This window comes from Mollisia scopiformis, assembly GCF_001500285.1.
Source record: "Mollisia scopiformis unplaced genomic scaffold LY89scaffold_27, whole genome shotgun sequence".
NCBI lineage: Eukaryota > Fungi > Ascomycota > Leotiomycetes > Helotiales > Mollisiaceae > Mollisia > Mollisia scopiformis.
In genome coordinates this window covers 621,620-644,574 of record NW_017263607.1, presented here as the reverse complement: position 1 = coordinate 644,574, position 22,955 = coordinate 621,620, and the positions used below count along the sequence as shown (strand labels likewise).

The window sequence follows — 22,955 nt, the reverse complement described above, 5'->3', positions numbered from 1 at the left end:
AGAAAATATATTGTTCTTGACTCCTTCCTCTCCAGGGCGCCAAGATAGTACAGCTGTGGAGATAAATCTTGGCGGGGTCATGAACCACTGATAACTTCCCGTCGTAGGATATTCGTCATTGTGCCCAGATGATTAATTTGATGTGTTGAAGATGCCGGAAGATAATCGGAAACACGATTCCGCCCAAATTCTTTATGTTATTTGCGTCTTGCTTTAAGAACGTGTCGTCCTTTCTGGACCAACTTCCTTTACCCCGACTTTGATTCCCTCCGTGGAATCGCAACACCCTCATCCCTATCCAGCCCCTCACACCCCAGCATCTCTTCCCCAACCCGATCCCCATCTTCATAACCTAGCAGTTTCTCCACATACCCTCTCCGATCGCTCCCAATCCACCTCTTGATTTCCTTAATCACGGCATCGACATCCTACTCCAAATCCTCGAGATGCTTCCTCAACTCGCTCCCACCACTCTGAGTTGTTTGGTTTAAGTTGTGCCGAGATTCGAAGAAGTCGACTCGAAGGCCGAAGAACTTAGCTGCTACTAAAGCGTGCTTCTTTTCGTCGGGCAAGGCCGTTTGTTGGGAGGCTTGTGATTTTTTAGCGGTTATTTGGGGACAAAGATGATAAAGGTGGAGGATTGGGGAGGAGATGGGTACGGATTGTACGGCGGTGCTGGTCATTTTAACAACATAGTTGTATTTCTTTCAGTGTTGGTGGCTTTGGTGGAGGATGATAATCGAGAGTAGATGTGAGAAAGTCGCAAGTAGAGATGCAGAAGCGCAACATGCCTACCTTTGCGTTTGATAGTGAATACAAAGCGCTAGCTAGTGCAAATTGATCAGGTTCATTATGGTGAAGAAGTGTCGCTTTCGAGGATGTGAGTCGTGCACTAGAGTCTAAGTTTCGCTTCAAAGCGCAAGTGTCTTGTCTACCTCTAAGAACTTTCGCCACAAACACAAACACAACCACAATCAAAACAACTCCTCTTTCCCACGTTTCCAACTTTTCCGCACAACAACAAAACTCCTCAATCACGCCCCAAAAAAGGGAAAAATGCCGCTCTACATGCGGTCCACGCCCTACGGAGCCAGAGGCAGAAGATCCACCTCCCCAAGCTCAATCTCTCAACGCCGCGCAAGCCAAGCCTCCACCAACGCCGCAACCATATCCCGAATCCGCGCCAAAGTCAACTCGATCCGCTCCGACCCCGAAGGCGTACGATACTACGAATCCGCACTCCGCTACATGGAGACGCAGCAAGGACACATAGGGGCGCAATTACGGTACCTGGAGGAGGAGGTCGATGAGTGGATTGCGGTGCTCTCTAGGATTGAAGCTGGAGCTAGACGTGACGAGCGGGCCCGTGATGGGGAGGGAGTTGAGGAAGAGAGATTGCCGGATTATGAGGTTGATGAGAGTTCGCCTGCTTATGAGAGAGGGGGACCACCGGCGTACGAGAGTCTGATGGCTGTAGGCAATGAGAGAGTTGAGGGACAGGGTGGATCATGGATTGCGAAGCTGTTCAAGAAGGGACGCGATTTGTTTCGACGAAAGCAGGAGGTGAGGAATGGGGGTTTGGATCAGCAGGGTTGGGAGAACTGGTATTGGGCGGATTGGTCTAGGGAGGAGATGTTGTTGAGTGCTTTGGAAGAGGACTTCTTGCTTTAAGGACTCGATGGGTGCAGTGAGAGAGCTGCTTCTTCCTGACGATTTCTAGGAGATTCTCAGCTTCTCAGCCGAGTCCCTAGCTATTCATTCTCAGATTCTCTGTAAAGTCGAGCTGTCAACCTGTTGAAATGAACCACTTGCTTGCCTCTGATTTGTCAATTGACGTTATCCTTCATATATCATATACACTTTCAGTATACTTTGCAGATGATGTTCGTGAAATATACACAACTCACAAGATTACCTTGCAACCGTGAAAGCTCCCCATACGTCAGGTGGTACGGCACCCACAACAGCTTGTGGACTTTCAATCGCAACTATCAAGTGACCATCGAAGCTTGCGACGACAATGCGTTGTTTTATTAAGAATTGATGCTATTTTTTATGTGGCTGAAGTTGTGCTGTCGGAAGAAGACTTCCGGGTGGGCGGTTGACGGCAATAGCGGCATGTCTTGCATAACAGAGATAACAATGGCTGTCTTCGTTTCAGGTAAACCTCTCTCCATTACCAGTCGTCGTGGCGTGATGTTAGCCACAAAATGCGGGGGTCGCAGTCTGAGATACTTATCACCGTGGTACCTCCGTCGAAACCTACTTCTTTAGCACTCGCAAAGCGATCCAAAGACAAAGTACAGCATCAAGTGACACGATCCTCAACAACACAAAATGACCGCGCTTGTATATAATAAAGAGAGCCAGCGCTACACGAAAGAGCTACCGACCGATAGAACCAACTACCTTCAAGCATGGAAATTGCTCGAGTCGTACAGCAAAATCCCCGCTGATAAAATTGATGCGCACGTCACCGAGATTGTGAGTTACACTGCATCCAACCCAAAGGTACCCTACAACACCGAGTGATCTAATCATCTCTCCAGCGCGACAAAGCTTTCGCCATCTTCCACTACCCCTGCATTGGTCGCTGGCGTTTCCTCGACCTGTACATCACCCAAGCTCCCGAGTACCCAGAAATCATCACGCGCCTCAAATCTGGCGACAAACTTCTGGATGTAGGGTGTTGTTTCGGGCATATTGTTCGCCAGCTGGTCTTCGATGGAGCTCCAGCCCAGAACCTCGCTGGCACTGATCTCCGTCCCGAGTTTGTAGAGCTAGGCTACGAGCTGTTCCGCGATAAGGAGACTTTGACGTCTCAGTTCGTGACGGGCGATGCGTTAGATTCGGAGAATAAGAGCTTGGAGGTCTTTGATGGTAAATTCGATTTTGTGCATGCGGCGAGCTTTTTCCACTTGTTTGGGTGGGATGATCAGGTCACGGCTGGAGTGAGAGTTGTGAAGTTCTTGAAGCCGGGTTCGAAGGCTATTATTTTGGGGAGACAGGTGGGCACTCGAAAGCCGGTGAGTTTAGAGGCCTATAGGGCAAGTGGTGAAAGGAGGTATCACCACAATGTGGAGACGTTCCAAAATATGTGGGATGAGATTGGGGAGAAGACGGGGACGAAGTGGAAGGCGACTGGAGAGCTGTTTGAGAGGAAAGTGGGTGAAGAGGATGATGACGAGGTTCGAACGATTCTAAGGTTTGCAGTGTTTAAGCTAGATTGAAGGACGGATTAGAATAGTAGATACAATGAAGCGTTCAATTCTAAATGGGAAATGATCTCGATGACCATATGACAAAGATGATATACTGTTACAGGGCATGAAATTGCTGCACTTTTTCTTCGTACTCGAGTTCTGAGAGCTTGATTAAGGATGGGAGCCGAGGAGCAAAGAGACTGCAGCGCTTCTGCAAGGAGGTTGAGAGGAATGGACGTCTTGATTGGAATTTCAGCCTGTGCGGATGACATTAGTAAAGTGAGACAGAGCTGGCTATTATATTAATTATGATGCGTTTACGACCTTCTACTCTAGTTATATACATCGTTCGATCGAAACTCTCTAGAAAATCTCCAATCCTACCTCGCGATAAACAATTCCCAGAGATTAGTCTAATCTTACCCTTAAATCTCACGTAATAATAATACAGCCCCCTCACTCTCCCTTACCACTTATACAGTTCATACTCACAGATTCTTTACTTCCTGTTAAGCTTTGAACGAATTCTGGCGCCAAAGATGTAGAACACGTAAGGAATCAAGACCATTCCCAGACCGATGAAGGCCAGTAACCAAGAGGCCCACTGAAGACCTAGTCTGCCATACATCTGCGTGATGAACAAAGGAAATGCAGTACCCCCACCAGATCGTAAAAAGACCTTAGCGGCCAAAGCCGAAGCAGCGAACTTCTGGTAGGAGTCGATGATGTAGTTGTTGACAGAGCAATAGCACAGAACCATTCCAAAACCAAACGCAATACCAGATGATGCGGGACCAACCCAAATGATGGATTTGTAAGAGGTGGCTCCCAGGATAAAAAACGATATCGGGATAAAAATGCATCCAATCAAAGCGCCTATGAGTCTGTCTTCTGGAGTTGGAGATCGAACCTCGCATGTTTTTCTAAACTGCTTCTCGATGAAAGGGGTCGCAATGAGTGCAAACCCAGCTCCGATCAGAATTGGAATGAACATTAGACCGATCTGGCCGTCGTTGTAATCGTAGAGTTCTCCAAAGATGATGGGATATGCAAAGAAGAAAGCGTAAAGCATCGAGTAGATAAGCACAATGTACAGGCACATAAGGTCGAGGACTGGTTCGGTGAGCATCATAATGACTGGTCGGAGCAAGCTAGTCCGAATGATCTCACCGAGAGTCAGTTTGACTTTTTCTTGCTCAGTAATGATATTGGGATTATCCATCTCGACTCGGAGTTTAGCTGCACGCCTCTTCAAGATCACTGGAGCGTAGGTTTCGGGTATCATGGCGACAACAATCAAGATAACACCTGCGAAAGCCATGTTGACCCAGAAGAATAAGTCCAAACGATGAGTGGCCACACTTATCCAACCGCAGACTATCGGGCCAAGCACAGGGCCACAGTACGGAGCAGCTGCGAAGTAGGCAATGGCCATACCACGCTCTTTGATGTTCCAGATGTCCGCAATGGTTCCACCGGCCAAAGACAGAACCGAGCTAGCGAAAACTCCACACAAGAATCTGCAAACGAGGAGGCCGCCAATGTTTGGAGAAAGTGCGCAAGGGATGTTGAAGATGACATACAGTGACAACGAGATGATGTATATCGGTCGTCGACCCCAGATTTCAGAGAGTGGAGACCAAAGAAGAGGGCCAACAGCGAAACCGCAGACCATGATGGAGCAAGTGAGGATGGCAACTTCGAGCGACACGTTGTATTTCTCCTCAATCAAACCAAGACCACCAGTAACTATTGAAGATCCAAATGCAACACAGAAGATGAGCATGGAAGCGATGATAGTCACATACCATCGGTAGGGTGTCGACCAGTTCTGCGGATTTTCTACATCTGCGAAAGTGAACGTGACGAATTCATATGGCTGCGATGCCTTTTCCAGATCGAGGTCGTGCCTGCTACTCTCGGGACTGCTGCCCTCATGTTGTGAAGCTACTACAGAAGCTCTTGATCGGATCTGTTCCAAAGCTGCTTCAGGTACGAAACCGGTTGCGGTCTCGAGAGTGTATTCTTCTGGGAAGACTGGGTCGGTCTCTCGTCCGATATCAGGATAGTTAATGTCGACGGGGGGCACCACCTCCGTCAAGCCCAAGTCGGTCAGCGTCCGTCGAGTTTCGGAGCGTGTCAGGTGATTTGAGGCACCTGGCTCTCTCAAGCTGTGAGGAGGCTCTGGTAATGCGGCTGTTTCCATTTTGGTTCCGAATGGGGACAGGTCAGATGAACCGGGAAGCGATATAAGTGGTTGAAAGTCTTGGATGTTGTGTTGGAAGGTTGCTTGAATATGATCTATAATTCACAGGTTGATACATTGGCTTCATCGCTCGCCTTATATGGTTGTACAGATCCTGTTACAGGATCTCGTGTACTTCGTTCGATGTCTCTCATCGTACCTGTACTGTACACGATGTCAATGGATTCCGAAATGCACGGCAGTGGGGAAGGAAGGTCAGTAAGCAGCAAACCGATTTCTCACCGAGTTCTCTAGATGGAAATCCTACCCCTATGATACTTTCAATTACATTGTGTCGAGCATTCAGCAAACTTCCCGAACTACTGTTTCCTTTGTCCAATCAAGATAGATATGTGGTGAAGACGCAGCCTCCGAAGGGAAACCACAACGGCGATGGGTCGGAGAACTCTTTCCACGCGAGGTCGTGAAGCTTCAACCGCAAAGCCACTGCGGAAATGATTCGGAGAAATCACCTGATGCTGCCTGCTATCAAGCATCAGGTCAATTGAAGCCTCGTCTCTTCTAGCTGTGGGATTTTTTCTTCAGCAAAAAGATACGAAAATTGGCCGGCGGCATTGTATCCTCACATGACGGTCATGAATAATTCAGAAGCTTGCAGCTTACAGCATCCTTCTGCTCAGATACAGGCGAAGATGACGCATCTGTTGCAGGACGGGAAATATCCTGATCTTGCTTACACTGCTCTTGGAGGAGTTCGTGGCGACAAGTGTAACACAAATATCTCGAAATATACCGCGCTTAAATCGAGAAGGGTTTTTATGGGACCGACGAAATCAAGAGATAAAATGCGTTTGAAAACGGATTGATATATGGTGTGAATTTATCATTACTACAGGCCCAAACTCTTCCTGCCCAAGTGCATTTAAAGAACTCGCTTAAAATATCAATCAGAACACACCGATGAGCTAGTCTCGAAACAGGATCGCTCCAGAAGCAAAACTTAACTTCAACCTGTGTGTCTCTCATACGACATCCAGGACGACCGACTCACCATCTAGCAAAATTTTGAAACTAAAGTCTTCTGATAAGAATGAAAACGCCGGAGGACACATCTGCCGAGATCTGCACCGGGAAAGAGATGCCGGAGCGCCTCCACCAATTCAGGTGCGAGAGAGAAAAATCCTACTTGTCCTTCTCGAAAACTGACCTCCATCAATACTGCATTGATCACAGCGGCGGCGGCCTCCAGAATCCAGACATGTAATCCACGAGTCCTTGTGGACCTGCCAACATTCTACGTGGCTGAGAACCTGCAATCCCACTCTGTGTTTCGTACGCTGAAGTCTCCGTAACCTGGCTTGTCCCAGAACACCAATCTTCTTCAATCTCGATATCGAGGACATCTGGGCAGTTCGAGGAGCGCAGTTCAGGTGTGAATCTTACATCTGTAATATGGCTGCCGCCTCCCTGCCCACCCTTCTGACGGAGATGAACCGTGGTCTCCTTTTCCCGTTTACTGCAAGGGCCGTTATCGGCTCTGATATCGCTAGCTCTGACGACGCAGTTGTCACCCTGGCATACATGATTCATTCCAGAAAGTTGATTCCCATCCGACCGCATGGGGGTCGAATGGCGACTATCGCTTCTTTCAGACATTCGGGAACTGCTATGCTGTCCTCTAGTTGATCTGCGTGAAAGGGGCACGATTGCGCTCGAGAAGGACTCGTTGCTTGTTAGCTTCAGTGGTGTGGACGTGTTCTCACGAGACGCAGGATCGTGCTGCGTTTCGTTGTCCTCTGATGTCTCCTCTGATGATACCTCTGAAGCTTCCTCTGATGGTTCCAACGACCTAGGACTTCGCAGGTCTTGAGACGCTGAGATTTCGTCGCGCCTGTCTCCACTATCGGATTCACTCGTGTTGCTTCGGATCTTTGACGGAGGCGATGAACTTGCGACGTGGGTGCGCTGCGATACGTGAGAACCAGATGGCTCATCGCTTGGTGGACTTGGTGATAACAATTCTTTTGCTTGTCGATGTGTTGTTTGCCAGTGTTGATCAAATTTGCAGTCATCCTCAAACCAGATCCCACAGTCGACACATCTCAGACAATCCTCTACATATTAATCAGCGTCGACGCTGAGCAAGCAAATTAGTTGTACTTACGGTTTTTGATGTGTATTTTCAGTAGTTTCGGTTGCAAGCAATCCTTTCCGCAATCTGGACAAACACTTGCCGGCTTTTGTGGCGCTGGGCGTTTGTCAGAAGAATTTGGCGGACTTTCATTAACCATCTCTCTGACTGAAGATCTTCGTCTAGTCGTCCTGGCCTGAGGCGTGGCTTCGTCTTCAGTCGGTGGAGTTTCTGATACTTCTGTTCTTGTTGGCTCTTTATGAACCCTTAACCTGTGACTTTTGAGCCCTTTCATGTCCTGGAAGTCGACTCTATGACAGATATCACAAATAAAGCCAGTTGCAATAAGTTTTGACACCGACTGTTTGTTTTCCTTTGTCTGCGTCTGCGATTCGGACTGTGTCTTGGGTCCCGGGTGAGATTGGTGTGAAGGCTGTGCGTCTGGTTGCACATTTGGATCTGTGAGTCGACCCTGGCTTGGCTTTCGATCATCGGCTACATCAGTAGATTGCTGTTGACCCTGTAGTTCTGTTCCGAGTTTCTTGTTGTGCTCCGTCGCGTGATGGTTGACTTGTTCTTTTTTGGATTTGCATATTTTGTTGCAAAGAGCGCACACTGAGCAAACTCCTAGAAGACAATTCAGCTAATAAATATTTATAGGGACGAGGGTGGGGCTTACTGGTCTCTTTGTGTCTGGTGAGAGCTTCTGAGGCTGAGAATGTAGCTCCACAAATTTCGCAAGAAATACCCTGTTTGCGCTGTCTTTTTCGACTTGTATAGATGTCTTCATCTGACCCAATCCTCTTAGCAGGCTGCTCCTTCGCAGGACGAATCTTGGCAGTAGATGAGGTTGTTGGAGGTGCCTTTAGACCTCTTTTGCGTGCCTTTTTGGGTCTGAGATCATCATCTTCATACTCTGAATCAAGGACTTGCCTTGCTGCTTCCACATCAGTTTCATCGTCTTGTTCGATTTCACTTGCATTCCTCGCCTTCCTAGCATCACTGGGATTGGTGTCCTGATCAATCGGCGTCGAGATGTATCTGCTATGCAACGACACGCCGACTCGTTCTCGATCCTCGATGTCTCTGTCTACGAAGTTCATTGATTGTATCAATGCATCGGCCATCCGTCCTCTTGGCCCCGTTAGGCCTCTGGTATATGCGTGCATCGACGCATGGATCCATGAGCCACTTGCCAAACCCACAGCGGGAAGAACACGCGATGTGCCTGGGGGATATACGATGAACTCATAGTTGTGCTCCGTGGGAACTGTGGCCGCTTTGAGTTTCAATGCAGCCTCGAACATTGCTAAAAGTCGATACCGTCGATTCTCACATACATCTTGATTCTCTCCCTAAGTGTCGAAAGCAGGGTCGGAGGTTTGTGCCTTGTCCCTCGATGCAGGAAACAAGACGGCAAGTGCTGTTGACAGTCTGGACGCATACCCACTGGCTTTGAATGGAATGTCAGTGCTTTGGAATCCGTCACTTTCAATGATGGAGCCATATGCTGTCAACTCAAGGTTGTGTAAGTTTCTCCAACCATCTGAACGATCAATCAGTCTCGCTGCAGACTTCAGGTACTGGACTACATACCTTGCGATATCAGTGCTTCACGATACGCATCTATCAGCAAGGTTTTTTTTGGCGTGAAAGATGGAAACGTGGATGCGAAAACCCAATCTCGAAGAGCCGCAAGAACAAGTGTCTTAATGACCATATCGGGCTCGTACTTCAAGACCCATTCCCGAAGAAGATTTTCTTCAGTTTGTTTGCACCCAGTGGAGGTATGGACAGACCGAATTAATTTGCCAAGGTCATTCGAATCTATTTTTGACGGTGCTTGGAGCATGTCTGCTCTGTCATGACCATGCAAGATTGAGTCGAGCTCGCCTTGCAAGAAATCCATTGTACTGTTGATAATTTCGGCGCTTTGTTACTTGCAGAGTCTGCCAGAGTATCCCCATCACCACTGATGAAGCGCATTTTGCCTTGCATCATCTGTATCTTCTGCTCCAACTCGTAAACTTGTTTGTTCATGAAATATAATTCGAGTTCCATCGGATCACCCGCGGAAGCGGTACTTCTCATATCCCTTGCCATTTCAAGATGGCTGATTTTAATGGACAGATCCTTCTTGTCTTGCGTCAATTGCTCCTCACGTTTCCTCAGACTTGCTACTTCTTCTCGCCATTGTTCGCGAATTTCGGCGATCTCTACTTGCTTCTGCTGCAGTGCTGTTCTGTACTTGCCCTCCTCCAGAGTACGGTTAACTCGATCGGGTGCTGCGGAATCACTCTGTTGCCTTATATCAGAGGTTGTTGCGCGGTTCTGACGTAGTTGTTGCTGGAGCCCATCAGTACACTGACTTGTCGTTGCTCGTGTTGGTCGTGGCCCAAGAGTACGCTCATCAACATCCCCGGACCGACTTTGTCTCGTCGCCTGTGAAGCCAAGCTTTGACTTTTTTGCCGTTGCTCTTGATGCAGGCGGTGGGATTTGTCTTCAATCTTAGAGTTTGTATGCTCCATTTTGGAACTGCTCGATTTCTGGTGGATTTTTCAGTAGGAGTTAAGAGCTCCACTCGGCTACTCACCTTCCTCCCATTTGGTGGCGAGTCGACCTCTCTGTATTCTGCGAGTCGTGTGATCGCAGCGGAAGCTGCTACTGCTGCCTTCCTAGGCAGCATGACTTTCCCTTGATCTTCATATATGGTTTTGTATTCACGGACCCCAGCCTGAATTTCTTTTCTCATTTGCTCTGAAATTCCGGGAAAGCTGGCTGAGCCGTTTTCCTTCACAAAATCCATGCTGAAGCTTTTGCCTGCTGGTTGATACAGACTCTGAAGTTTATTCCTCACTTGTAACCAAGTCCATGTATACTCTTCACCAGACTTGAACTTATGTGCGTCATTAACACGATCGATGACTGTGTCCCTGAAGTCCACGGCAGTGTCTTTGCAAAAGTCCAACCAGGAAAGCAGCGCAGTAACTTCCTGCGAAGTCCAGGGCGATTTTGACATTGCAACGTTCTCTGCAGAGGTGAATTGGTCGTCAACTCGAAACGTTTTCGAATAGCTTAGCTTAGATGTCGGTGGGTGAATATTATCAGAAAGAGAAAACATCAGTGCAGCCTGGTAGCGCCGGAAAGTCAGATTGTGTAAAGCTTCACAGGGAATCAATTTCTGTAATAAGCAAAAGCTCGGCCAACTTTCCTCCAGCGCCGCCCGTCGCATTTCTGAACGCGTGTTCCAATAGCCTACCTTTCTCTTAAGCCACAACGCCTCTTCTCGGATCCTGCACATGGATTCTTGGACAAACAAAAGCCATCCTGCAGCCATCGCCCGACTTATAGTGTCGGCGGGACAATTGTGGATCTTTGAAACAAGCCACATAATATGAGTCAGATAATCCCGTCCAAAGCTTCATCTTGCCATTCTGCGCTACTGGAGAAACTCGTACCAGGCGCCGTTTTATGATATGTGATAAATATCTGTCGTCTACCATCCTACGATTACCATGTCAATCAGCGCTCGTGATCATCCGGACATTATGTGGCTTTCAAAAGTAAGTAAGAATTGCCGCTCTTCCGTTGACAGTCTGCAAACGCGTTCTTGGTCATTTCGTAACGATCCGCTCCCTCATCCAGTTGATCTTGATTGCTCACCATGACAGTGCTTCGAGCTTTGGTCTTGGTATCTTCTAGCATACATACAACTATTCAGTCTTAAAGATGGATATGAGCAACTTCACTCCTGAGCAGGTCGGTTTATTTCGAGAGATGTGGAAGAACAGCAAATTCAGAGAGACAATAAGCATGCCTGAGGACGAGAATGATCCTATATCGCCAACACCACCAGCAGCAGATCTCCAAGCTGAATCTGCTGAAAGAAAAGCCATGCCACCTCCAGCTTTACCAAGACCTCGACAACATCTTCAAGCACCAGAGCTTGATCACTCTCCCGCTCCAAAGTCCAAGTCGATCCAACCACCCAAAATTCGTCCATCACGTCCACTTTTGGGACCACGAAACAACGGCTCGCAAAGCAAGTCTAGAGGACCTTCCAAGCCTATTTCGCAAGAGACCGGAACTACCCAGGTCATCAAACGACCTCAGAAGCCTCCTACTCATTCGCCTATCAAGATATCTCGACCGCAAGTACCAGCTATCAAGAAGTTAACACCTCTGCCTCAAAAAGCTATACCAGCCACGAATCAAGCTAGGCTGGTGAAGTCGATACCCCAGGCACTGAGTATGGTACAGCAAGAAGATGTCTCGTCGAAAATGAGACCCGAAATTAGCGTCAAGAACGACGAACGGAAGACAATGAATACAAATTCTCGCCAGGAGAAATCCTCTAGAACTACCTCATCTTCCAAGCACTCCTCAGCTACGCCGACACCAGGCACATTGCAGCGTGCTCGACCTACCGAACGGAGTCAAGAACAAGAAGACGACGATTTCTTGCCCAATCCACGTGTCTACCGCACACCTCGGCGGCCAGAGCGAGAGGATAGTCTTGAACTAGAGGAAATCGATGCTGATCTTCGAGCTAGGCGGAACATACCTCGAGTCTCCAACCGACCTCGCCCTCAGTACACTACGGGAGAGGAGGAATACTTGAAGATTGTGGAGGAGCAAGAGGAGGAAGCAGAAGAGCGTCCAAGCAAAGCCCTTACATCACGTGTCTATACCGACCCACGACCTTCCCTGTCGTCGCGCACTGCACGAGACATCGGATTTGAGGATGAAATGGATGTCCAGGAACTAGATTTCGCAACACGCGAACAACCAAGAAAGGTTGTCGTTGGGATTGACTATGGAACCACGTTTACATCGGTCTCCTATTTGGTATGTCCCGACGAAGCGTCAACCACCCGTGTCTTTCCTCATGAGATCGGTACAGTATCAGATTGGCCGTCAGATAACATGTGCGGAGCGAGCATGCAAGTGCCTACTGAACTCTGGTACTCTTCGATTCCTAAGATGCGAGATCCAAGAACAGGTCGCCTGGAGTTGAGTGATTCGGAGACTGAAGAAGATTCTGATGAACTTGATGAGGAAGACGATGACATTCCTCGTTTCTCAACAAAGAAACCTGCTCTCGATCCTTTTCGCATCATTCGGGGCTCTGCTCCACCACCCGCCTCTTGTCAAAACAGCGAAGCATCCTCAGAAGATCTTTGGGGTTATGAATGCCCTTATCAGAAATACTGTGCGCACTCGACACGCAGTAAAGACCGTTACGTTGAACGACCCAAGTTGATGTTGTTGACATCTGAGCACACCAGAGCGGATCGTGAAAGGTTGGGACCAATTCTTCAACACTTGATTGATAAGAGAAACATACGCAAATATGGTAAAGCTGGAAGTCGACCTGGCGCCCGCGATATACAAGATGTTGTCTTAGACTTCTTCGTCCCCGTCCTGCTGCATACCCGACGAGAACTTATCAAGCGAGATCGGTACACTGACGATTGCCATGTGCTGTTCGCCTTAACGGTTCCAATAAACTGGCAACCCAGGTCCTCCAGGATACTTCAGCTAGCTTTGGAAGAAGCCATTCGTCTCACAGGCTTCGGTACACTGAAAGACAGGAGCGTCACCAACCTCTTCGTCGTTTCTGAACCGAAGGCTGCCGCAACATATCTTCTTGGCCTGGGTCACGCAAGAGATCTTCAGGTTTGTATCATCTCGCTTGGTATAGCAACGTACTAATTCAATCTAGTCTGGTGACACCTTCGTTGTGCTTGACTGTGGAGGAGGAACTGTTGACGGGTCTTCCTACAGCATCGCAAAGTCGGCTTCTCTACGACTGGGCGAAGAGATCTGCGATCCTAGTGGTAAGCATGAAGGGCGTCGAGTGGTTGTTTTTCTGACTTTTGTTTTAGGTCATAATTGTGGCGCAAGTTACCTGAACGAGAACTTCCGGAAGCTGGTGCAGTATCGGCTGAAGGAAGAGACGTACTTGGAAGGTAATGGCAACACACTCGACTCTTTCGTGGACGATGTCATGGTCCGCTTTGAGACGTACGAGAAGCGAAACAAAGATATCATGGGAAGGCCTAGTACTCAAATTAAAATACCAGGCTTGAAAGCGCGTAGGCCAAGAACCTTGCCCGGAAATACACCAGAGAAGTATCAGGATAACTACCTGCTACTGTTCGTGTGAGCCCCTTGGTTTTTCTCTTACAAGTTCTTGGCACAATCTGGCAACAAGAACAAGTACTGATTATTTTCAGCGATGATTTCAAGCAAATTTTCCTCCCAGTCCTCAAAGATGTTGCGAAAATTCTGGATGCTCAGCTTGAAGCAGTTATTGATATGGGGAAAGAGCCAACAGTATGTGTTCTGTATCTGAATTTTGAGGAGACAAGCTCACTTGGTATTCAGAAAGTCTTTCTCATTGGTGGATTTGCTGGTGCTGTCTCAATGCGAAGCTTTCTCAAAGATCACCTTGCAAAGTTCATCTCCGATCGAAATCTGCCGTATAGCATTGATCTGATACTTCCGAGTGCACAAGAATGGTGTGTATCTCTAGGATACATTTCTCACTATTTTGATCACAACCTGCTGACTACGGTCTCCTTCAGCATCAAAGCAGTATCCGCCGGTGCTGTTATGCAAGCCCTCCACCCCGAAGAAGGCACTGTGAGAGACTTCGTATCGAGCTACGGCTTTTTTGTGAAAGAATTCTACACGCCAGAAGCACCAGGACATATGAATGCCAAGCCGATATACGATGAATATGACGGGCATCGCTATGTTGGAATAATCGACTACTTTGTCATGAAGGTAAGCTGTCCTAAACAACGCCGTATTCTCATCTTACTCCAGACAGGGTGATGTCATATCGCCGAAACATAGGTTCAAGCGGTTCAAGTACACGCACGTATTTGATGTTGAATGCAGAAGGCTACGGTGTGAGGAAGTGCTTTACGTCTCCTACAAAACGGTCGCCAACGGTTACCCTCTTGACCATCGTCACAACAGAGGTAAGTCATGTATTCTAACCCACATTATGACTTGTTACTCAAGGCTTTTGCAGATGCCCAAGAAGAGGACAAGATAACCACAGACTTCACATTCCTGCGCGATGAACACAAAATCGAACCGGTGCCTGCATGCGTCTCCTGGGATGGAACTGTGAGGGAGGAGCATTATTCCATCACATATGAGCTCGTGCCATACCTTGATGGGAGAGATCTCAAGTATGAAGCTTGGTATCCGTCCGTAAAATATGGACAACGTTTGAAGCAGAAACAAATATGCATCGCTTCTGCACTGCATCCGGGCACTGTGTAAAATCTTCACAGTGTGGATGTTTCATGATTTTCAGCTGTAGGATTTCATACGTACTTAGGAGAGTTTCATCAGAATGGGAATAGGCTCAAATATATTTTTTTTGCTTTGCTGTAGCACAAATGCTCCTCAAGGTCCACAGTGAGTCTGATGGATTTGCTTGTCTTCAGCTATGATCATGTGTTTCGTCCATTGTTATCATTCGCCAGCGCTCATGAACCATTCTTGCTTGGTTCAGTCGTGTCAAGATCCAACAAGTTTTTTGGGGTTCCAAAGTCGTTTTATATCCTTCCAACACGACCTCGCAAAGCTAGGTAGGTCCATGGGGAAGATCTTCACGAGCCAAGACATATGCACATAGTCAAGAGCGCTGATGGCGAAATGAATAGACATATTGTATCATTTAGAATAACTACCGGTGATTGGAATTGATGGTACGAGCAGCCTCTACACGTCTACTGTGGCGGCCCCGAAATCTCCCATTAACTTTGCCTTAAGCAGAAGCCCTCCTTTTTCTTTTGGTACCTGCTGAAATGGGCATCGGAGTCTTTAGTACTGGTGACAGAGGTAACGAAGGGTCGACAAAGCGATCATGAGGTGAGGGCGAAAGAGATGGAGGCGCAAGTGATGGGAGTGTCGTCAGGAGATTTGGTGGGAGACGTCCACGCAGTCCGTTGTTGTTGAGATCAGCAGGAGGATACTCTATTCTTGCCAACCAATCTTGCAGTAGATGGTCTCGATTGGGCCTTTCCTCATCATCCTCGCTCGAATCGGAATGTTTGTCTTTAAATTTTCTTTCTTCACCCATACCACTGTTGCTGTCGAAGTCCGTCAAATCGTTCGGCGAAACGTCTTCCACGAAATCATCTCCATTTCGCACTAAGAACTTCTCTTCTCCATCGTTTGCTGTCAGCGATTTACTGTAAATGTCTTGCAATTTGCGAAACATTATTCGAACATCTCTCGGAATGGCACCAAAAGTAAGCCACCCGTTCATGCCCCAGTTGGAATGATGAATCATAGCCATAGGAGATCCACCCCAAGCTTTCTGTATTTCAACGGGCAGACTCGCCAAGCGAGTAATGGGTTGATTCTGTGGATATACATTGAGTCGAGTATATGAACCCCAGGACCCTTTTGTGATTACGCCTGGCGAGAGTTGATGCTTCTGATACATTTTGGCTGTGACACAACATCGGGGAGGGACTATACCGGTCTCGATGCTTAATTGACGGCGACGAGCTCGATCCAGAATTTCGTGGTTGTAGAAGTAGAGAAGATCGGTTGGGAAGCTAAGAATTGTTGTGTATGAAGGATTGCTGTATAATGGTTGGCACACGGCGCATAAAAGTATACCATTTCGTGCATCTCTTAGATCGTTGAAATCGATTAGATGTTTATTTTTCATGTAATCTTCAAACTGTGTATTCGTCAGTTAGTTAATCAATACAAGAACAACAGCAACAACTTACTGCACTGTGGTCCCTATGTATTATTTCATGGTACTTTAACAGTCGCGGATTTTCCGAGTCGTCGCATATCCAACATTTATCTTCCCCTCCACAGTTGTTCCAAATGGCGTGTTTTGCGCCAACGCTGAAGAAAGAGCAATCCATTCCAGACTCGAAAGATGCGCTGGATCTTCCGTTCTCGCTCCATCTTTCGTCCTCCATAGACCTATCTTCCCAAGACGATTGTGCAGATAAAGAGTGCTCTCCACGGCTCAAACTCTCATGATTGGAGTCCGGACACTCTGGAATAGGAGTGGAAGCAAAGGCAACACGTGGAGACGTGAAATCTGGTGGGAGTGGGGTGGAAGTCGACTCAGACGGAGGTGGGGACGAAGGCATCTTCTAGAGCTGCGACAACTTAGAAAGCCTGCGGAGAAGAAATGACCCTTTGTCGATAAGTGCAAGCTAAGAGTGTAGATGTTGGTCAGCCCGGAGGGAGGTGGAGGTGAAGAACGGAGAATCGCGTCATGAAAAAAAGGTGTGCCTAAGTAGTTTCACGTGGTCACCTGATAACGCGGGAAAAAGTAACATCATCGTTCTCAAATATTTGGTTTTCATGAGTTCTCTCAACACTTAGCGATTTCCGGTCAATCATATGCTTAGCTAGATATCACCGTTCTAAAACTTGTCTTTGATAAATTTTGTGAAGTTTATTTAAGGTTTCTTGACTTCTCTCCGTTTGGCTTTTTCTCCAGTATCTGATCTGACTTCTCAAAGAAAGACCGAACTGTGTTTGATAGAAACAAGTGTCCCTTAAGATTTCCTCTAGAAGTATTTCTCAGCTCCAAAGTACAAAGCTGTAGAATAAGAGTAGTTTCATGTCCCTACTCGACGTCCATGTGAGCTGGCGCTGTTGCTGCAGTACCACTCCTTTTTCATTTCAGACTGGTGCGAAGTATGAAAAGATTATTGTCTGGAGGTTTATATCCACAGTTACGAGCATACCAAGTGTTACGGTGTCTTTTACTAACTTTGGCCAACTCTGCCACAAATAATGAAATTCATTGCTGTCAAGTAAAATAGGACTAGATGGACAGAACCATGAAATTCGATGCGATTGCAAGAGGGTTCGAACATCAATGCTAGAAGCAGTACTTGACTCTACTCTACGGCACTATCTAGTAGGCTCCCCCGCTACCTTTGATTCGGTCTGCCATCTAGTTACAAATAAAAATGCGAAAACATAAACGTCGTCAAGAGTCGTCGCTCAGATTGGACTATAGGGAAGGACTTCTTCTTTGGCGAACTTGTATCGGTTTGTATACTCATATGTCGGTACTCGCGTAGTGACGAGCTCTGGAGAACATGCCGCTGTGATGAATTGGGTTGACCGGTCAAGGGCGGTCAGCGCAATTCGCGCAGCTTGCGCACATAGCGCGAACAGCGCGAATTGTGAAAATTTTGAGCATTCTTTCACCAGAGCCAGTGTTATGGGAGTAACCTAACGCAGATAAATAAATGACATATCTTCTAGTCTCGGTGATAGATAACATCTGATCATATTTGCATTGAGCTACTCTACTGCCGTCTTCGAGATACGAAACAAGTATCCGGGGCCCCATATGAAGATTAAATCCAACCAGCAAAGTAAAGCTCCCAGCTACTATCAATTTTCTCAAGAAGCAAATGCCGGATACCGCAAGAGCGTGCTTCTGTAGATTTTCTCCAGCCAGAGAGCTGGTTACTAGGTTTCTCTATCCATCGAAGTTGTGCCAGGAGAGCACCTCTACCGAAACAAAAGAGAATAGAAAGCAATTCGATTCATTCAACCGTTGGAAAGGTGAACGAGAAAGCACGCTTATATGTGAGCTTGAGGATTCGCTTTCCAGTGAAATGTACTACGTAGTAATTGGGATATTCTGCGTCATTGTTCCTGCGGAAAACTACAAGTTCAGTGACATAGACCTTAAAGTTGCTGTGCAACATAACACTTGTTTTCAACTTAATTTACAATCAAGAGCCTTATACTTGTGCCGCCCAACTTCAGATGCCTTTTAAAACGTCCTCAAGGTCAGTAGAGACTTCGCACGTGATCTGCCCAAGTTCTTTTCTTGGGACGAATTTTTGCACGAAGAACATATAGATAGCAAAAGCGAGAGGATATGAAACGAAGTGAACATGTACCGCAGAAAGTACAGGAATCACAAATATCTCTTTATCTTGATGTTTAAGCAATAACTTTAAAGTGAAAACAAAAACCCCTTATATCTCGTCAAACTTGCTCCATAGCAAAATGTCAAAGAAAACATCAATAAGTGCTAATTTTAAACGAAAAGCTCTCAATAACAGAAGGTATCGTTGCCCTCCAAATCCTCACCAAACATAAAAATCAAGGAAACTTCCTGCCTGTCCTCAACTCCGTGATAAAACCATTCACCACCACAAATCTTCACACCCCTCTCGTACGCCTCACAGCAACATAAAGGCCTCAATCCTTCCACCAAACACCAACTTCCCCTCGGAGAAAAGAACCTCAAACCAGCTCCCCACCTTCCCAAAACACAACACACCTCCGAGCACCATCCTCCCTTCATCCCAGCGATTTCGAGAAATAAAATACCTCTATGATCCGCAACTCCCAGGAGAGGGGATGAAAGACAGCTGGAAGAAGATCAGCAGTGATTCGTGACGACGTAGAACGAGCCATTTGTTTCCACCACTCTTCTAGCCTGCCTAGGTAGACAGACGACGGTATTCCCAGCGATTCTTAGAACAGATCGGCAGCGAATAACGCCCCATTCTTCTCCATGACGAGGACATAGAAACACCATTCCAGAACCACGTCCATCCAGCACTTCCACGGACGGGCTTTCCTATCCAGGCCAAACTACCAACATCCCTAGAAAGCTACTTACCAGTATCCGCGACAGCTGGCTGCCCCCAGAGCTTACAGCCAGCTGGGAGAAGATCAGCACCGATCAAAAATCTAATGACGACTACAGTACTAGAATGGAACAGGATGTCGAAGCCCCAGCGCTTTCTGCGGCATTTCCTATCTCCCTCTAGCTCCCTTTCCTATCCCTATCCCTATCCCTATCTCCCGGCGACTTTCCAAAGCCAACACGTGCACTCTCCTCTGCAACCCATCTATCTCATTGGTGTGCTGTACGAGTAGACCAATCTAATCCCCACTAGCTAGCTAGTTAAGTAGCACACCATCACCCATGGGTAGGTACTGTATTAACCTGAACCTAGGAAAGTCTTGCAGTAAGTAGTACCGCGCCACGGGGGTAAGTTGGGGGGCCGGTTTTTTCTGTGAGTGAGTGCATTGTCTGTCGGTCGCCGACCCAGACCAGACGCAGTTTTTTTCCCGTCCGCACATCCTATCCCCTCTTTTTAGTGCGTGGGTTAGTTAGAGGGTTAGTGGGTGGGCTAGGGAGGTACCTAGGTTCCTAGTTTCCGCCCGGGATGGATGGATTGTGTTCCCGTTCGCGGTTGGTCCACTTGGGCGGTATGCGGGAGGCGGGTTGGTTGGAAGGGTGGCGATGGAGATGGAGATGGGATTTTGCGTGATGGAGTTTGGAGAGTTTGGAGAAAGTGTTGACGGTGTAAAAGAGAGAGGAGCACAGAGGGGATTGTGAGAGTAGCACGTGAATGGAATATGGTTTCAATCCATATTTTGTAACAATTCCCTGGAATGGGGAAGGATTTTGAAGGATGTTTGGATAGGGAGGGGAGATACGTTGAGTTTATACAGAAAGACTTTTAAAAGCTCGCCACGCAGCGGGAATAAGTGAGTAGGTAGCACGTGAGGACCATTGATTCATGGAAAGCGTTCTCAATTCTTCCAGTCATAGAACTATATAAAAGAAAAAGGTATTGGTATACAATAATATCGCGCCTTGCCCTGCAAAATTTCCTGTCAATCCTGGTATACCCATATATCCCAACCCATATCTACACTCTCCCTTCCCTCCCATCCCATCCCATCCCATCCCATCCCATCTACGCACTCAAATGAATCGCCCGCTCACTCCCCCTCCCCAAACTACTCTCCTCATCCACCGAATCCTCATACAGCGTCCCCTCCCCACTCTCCCTGAGCCCCAACCCAAACCATTTCTTCTCCGCGCTGCCCTGTCTCGGACTCTCGGCCACCTGCGCCGGCACACCACTTCCCTCTCTGCTCTCCGACACCGAACTACCCTTCGAGCTCGTCATGTAGCTCTTGATTTCGAGGAACGTCTTCGTCTGTTTGAAGCCCTTGATAGCTTTAGGCGCGAATGGTAAGCAGAGGACCAGGTTCGCGCAGGTGATTTCGCATAGCGTGCAGAGGGCCACGATGGAGAAGAAGTAGGTGGTGTCGGCGGAGTCGCGGTAGAAGGAGACGGCGTAGTAGAGGCGGACTATGGAGGAGATCATGCCGCTTTTGTCTTTGTTAGTTTGTTGTTCAATGAAGAGGGAATTAGGAAAAGCAAACGGAAAGGGAAAACTCACATAACACCAACCAAAAAAATCAAACTAACCCCCAACTTCTTGCCCCAGGTGGTATGCAGCCCCCAAATCATTCTCTGCGCCAGTATCAACGGCAGTGCATCCAGGGCAAAATTCGCCGCAGCAGACACAATAGATTCTTCAGGCACGCTCCAGCGGCAGGAACCCGGGAGGAGGGGATTGTAGTTCCGGTCAAAGGGAGTGCAGTTCACGAGGTCCATGACGAAGAGGATGATGGCCAGCGAGGCGACGGCGCCGCAGGTTAGGAAGCAGGTCCAGGCGAAGAAACCGCGTTGGCCTTTCGAGGCGAAGATGCAGGTCCAGTCGCAGAGGATGGCGATTTTGATGAGGGCGATGAGCCAGAGGTAGAGGCAGGTTGCTACGTAGCAGACCTGGGGGTATGTTGTTAAGTTGGTGGTTTGAGAAGGGGAGGATAGATAGGTTGGGGAAGAGAGGGTAGGTGGGAGTTTGAGGGAGGTGGAGGGGAGATGGGATATGTGGTGTGAGAGAGACGACTTACATATGAGAATTCGGGAATGTCTTTTATAGCGACATTCCACTCGTGAATGAGATAACCTGGGGACCAACTGAGGCGGTAACTGTAATAGATATACACCCAGTACAACGGCTGCCGTCACCTAGTCAGCAAATGTAATCGAGTTGAAGAAGTCCCATCCCCATCCCATCCACAAGACCGGTAACATACAAAAGTAATCAACGTCAAATCTACAGACACCAGTCAGTCAATCTCACTCTCCACACCTATTCAGACAACACAAAAACTCACAATCCCCAACATTAATCTGCTTGGTCAAGATCTTGGCATACAATCTCATCATATACAGCACCGCCGACACAATAACACAGATGGAGATGATGGCAAGAGCAATCTTGTTCCCATTCGGTGGGTTAATCACGTTGGAGACCTGGCCCGCGGGGGCAGGAATCGTGGGACCGTTGAAGTCGATTGCTTCTTGGCGGGGGAACAACATGTTCATTGCCATTGTTGTTGATTTCCTGACTGACTGGCTGAACAAAGTGAATTGTTGCAGAAGTTCGTGAGAGGGAGTAGCAGCAACGCGAGAGAGAGAGAAGGAAGAGGAAGAGGAGGAGGAGGAGGAGTGGTGGTGGTAAGAGAAAAGGATTGGATTGGATTGGATTGGAATCTAGGTGCTCAGCATCTAAGTAAGCCGAAGTGACGAATTGGGAGAAGCTGACGGAGGAGGAGGAGGTGGTTATCAGGTTCAGGGTTGTGTCGGACATACAGTAGTCCTACATGGTATGGTATTTAGAGACCAGCCAGCAAAACCAGCACTTGCAGATTCCATCATGGATCATTATTCCATGTCCGTTCCATCTACGCTTCCACAGCCTTACCTGTCTCTATTCCACGTAGAGTGCAGTAGACCCATTCGGTGGGTTATTTTAGGCTCGACCAGTAAAAGTAGCCGGGCTGGCATGGAACAGGCAGGTGAGCGAGGTCTACATTGGCATTGCACCGTTGGCTGTCGCACAGTGTACCTCGATCGTGATAGCAAATCAGACACCGCGCACTTCCATATCTAGGTCCTCGACCCATATTTATGAATATCCGGACGAATCGGCAATAGAAAAGCGTTTGATTTTGAAGACCGGATATCTGCAGTCAGACTGCATCCATGAACCATCCATAGAGAGTAGGAGGAAGAGTGGAGATTGCTGAGCAGACGCAAAAACGGTTCTGCACCAAAACCAAACCAAACCATGTAGATCACGATAACCAGTGCTGAGATCCGCTGCGATAGGTAGGTCGCCTCGCCGCTTACTTGCATTGCAGCTGCGCCGTCAGCACCGAAAGAAGCTCCGTAGAAGTGGAAGGGGAAGGGGAAGGGGAAGGGGAAGGGGAAGGGGGTGAGATGGCGTCGGGACGCGAGTGCAATGGTTGGTAGAGCATCATCATCATCATCATGCCCGGTTGTCAGAGACGGGGAAGGAGACGCACCGGATACGTAAACCAGCGCGCATATCCTGCAGCGTTTTGGCGCCCACGATACAATAGAGTCTGAGGGGCTACTTTTCTGTGGCGAAGTACTCTACAATAAAGTACGTATTGGGCAGTCGGATTGTGGTGTTGCACGATCAAGGCGCCGCTCGCCTCGGGTAACACTCGGTATTCTTACTCTAATCGATT

The 22,955-nt window shown here is 47.8% G+C and overlaps 8 protein-coding genes across 8 annotated transcripts; 3 read left to right on the top strand and 5 right to left on the bottom strand.

Moving 5' to 3' along the window:
• The first annotated feature begins 870 nt into the window (after positions 1 to 870).
• On the top strand, positions 871 to 1,916 carry LY89DRAFT_269550 (uncharacterized protein). The gene is made up of 2 exons (XM_018206351.1): positions 871 to 1,753; positions 1,872 to 1,916. Exon 1 carries the CDS (start codon positions 1,057 to 1,059, stop codon positions 1,669 to 1,671), a length of 615 nt encoding a protein of 204 aa, XP_018064445.1. The 5' UTR covers positions 871 to 1,056; the 3' UTR covers positions 1,672 to 1,753; positions 1,872 to 1,916.
• A 421-nt stretch (positions 1,917 to 2,337) lies between these two features.
• LY89DRAFT_597057 (uncharacterized protein) lies at positions 2,338 to 3,230 on the top strand (the record flags this gene model as incomplete). Its single annotated transcript, XM_018209960.1, has 2 exons — positions 2,338 to 2,488; positions 2,560 to 3,230. 2 exons carry the CDS (start codon positions 2,338 to 2,340, stop codon positions 3,228 to 3,230), a joined length of 822 nt encoding a protein of 273 aa, XP_018064444.1.
• A 472-nt stretch (positions 3,231 to 3,702) lies between these two features.
• LY89DRAFT_596909 (MFS multidrug transporter) lies at positions 3,703 to 5,409 on the bottom strand (the record flags this gene model as incomplete). The annotated part of the gene is made up of 1 exon (XM_018209950.1): positions 3,703 to 5,409. One exon carries the CDS (start codon positions 5,407 to 5,409, stop codon positions 3,703 to 3,705), a length of 1,707 nt encoding a protein of 568 aa, XP_018064443.1.
• A 1,227-nt stretch (positions 5,410 to 6,636) lies between these two features.
• Positions 6,637 to 8,866, bottom strand: LY89DRAFT_787732 (uncharacterized protein; the record flags this gene model as incomplete). The annotated part of the gene is made up of 3 exons (XM_018223100.1): positions 8,220 to 8,866; positions 7,574 to 8,167; positions 6,637 to 7,523 (listed from the first exon to the last, which is right to left on the bottom strand). Exons 1-3 carry the CDS (start codon positions 8,845 to 8,847, stop codon positions 6,637 to 6,639), a joined length of 2,109 nt encoding a protein of 702 aa, XP_018064442.1. The 5' UTR covers positions 8,848 to 8,866.
• A 228-nt stretch (positions 8,867 to 9,094) lies between these two features.
• Positions 9,095 to 10,463, bottom strand: LY89DRAFT_689926 (uncharacterized protein). Its single transcript, XM_018215999.1, has one exon. It carries the CDS (start codon positions 10,067 to 10,069, stop codon positions 9,368 to 9,370), a length of 702 nt encoding a protein of 233 aa, XP_018064441.1. The 5' UTR covers positions 10,070 to 10,463; the 3' UTR covers positions 9,095 to 9,367.
• A 1,827-nt stretch (positions 10,464 to 12,290) lies between these two features.
• LY89DRAFT_597110 (uncharacterized protein) lies at positions 12,291 to 14,843 on the top strand (the record flags this gene model as incomplete). Its single annotated transcript, XM_018209963.1, has 8 exons — positions 12,291 to 13,220; positions 13,267 to 13,381; positions 13,430 to 13,706; positions 13,781 to 13,853; positions 13,908 to 14,065; positions 14,132 to 14,333; positions 14,380 to 14,533; positions 14,587 to 14,843. 8 exons carry the CDS (start codon positions 12,291 to 12,293, stop codon positions 14,841 to 14,843), a joined length of 2,166 nt encoding a protein of 721 aa, XP_018064440.1.
• A 393-nt stretch (positions 14,844 to 15,236) lies between these two features.
• Positions 15,237 to 16,787, bottom strand: LY89DRAFT_787729 (uncharacterized protein). The gene is made up of 2 exons (XM_018223099.1): positions 16,313 to 16,787; positions 15,237 to 16,260 (listed from the first exon to the last, which is right to left on the bottom strand). Exons 1-2 carry the CDS (start codon positions 16,688 to 16,690, stop codon positions 15,334 to 15,336), a joined length of 1,305 nt encoding a protein of 434 aa, XP_018064439.1. The 5' UTR covers positions 16,691 to 16,787; the 3' UTR covers positions 15,237 to 15,333.
• Positions 16,788 to 20,147: 3,360 nt separating this feature from the next.
• LY89DRAFT_689922 (uncharacterized protein) lies at positions 20,148 to 22,110 on the bottom strand. The gene is made up of 5 exons (XM_018215998.1): positions 21,573 to 22,110; positions 21,492 to 21,511; positions 21,306 to 21,413; positions 20,789 to 21,177; positions 20,148 to 20,717 (listed from the first exon to the last, which is right to left on the bottom strand). The coding sequence occupies exons 1-5, from the start codon at positions 21,787 to 21,789 to the stop codon at positions 20,297 to 20,299; spliced, it is 1,155 nt and encodes a 384-aa protein (XP_018064438.1). The 5' UTR covers positions 21,790 to 22,110; the 3' UTR covers positions 20,148 to 20,296.
• Between the last annotated feature and the right edge of the window lie 845 nt (positions 22,111 to 22,955).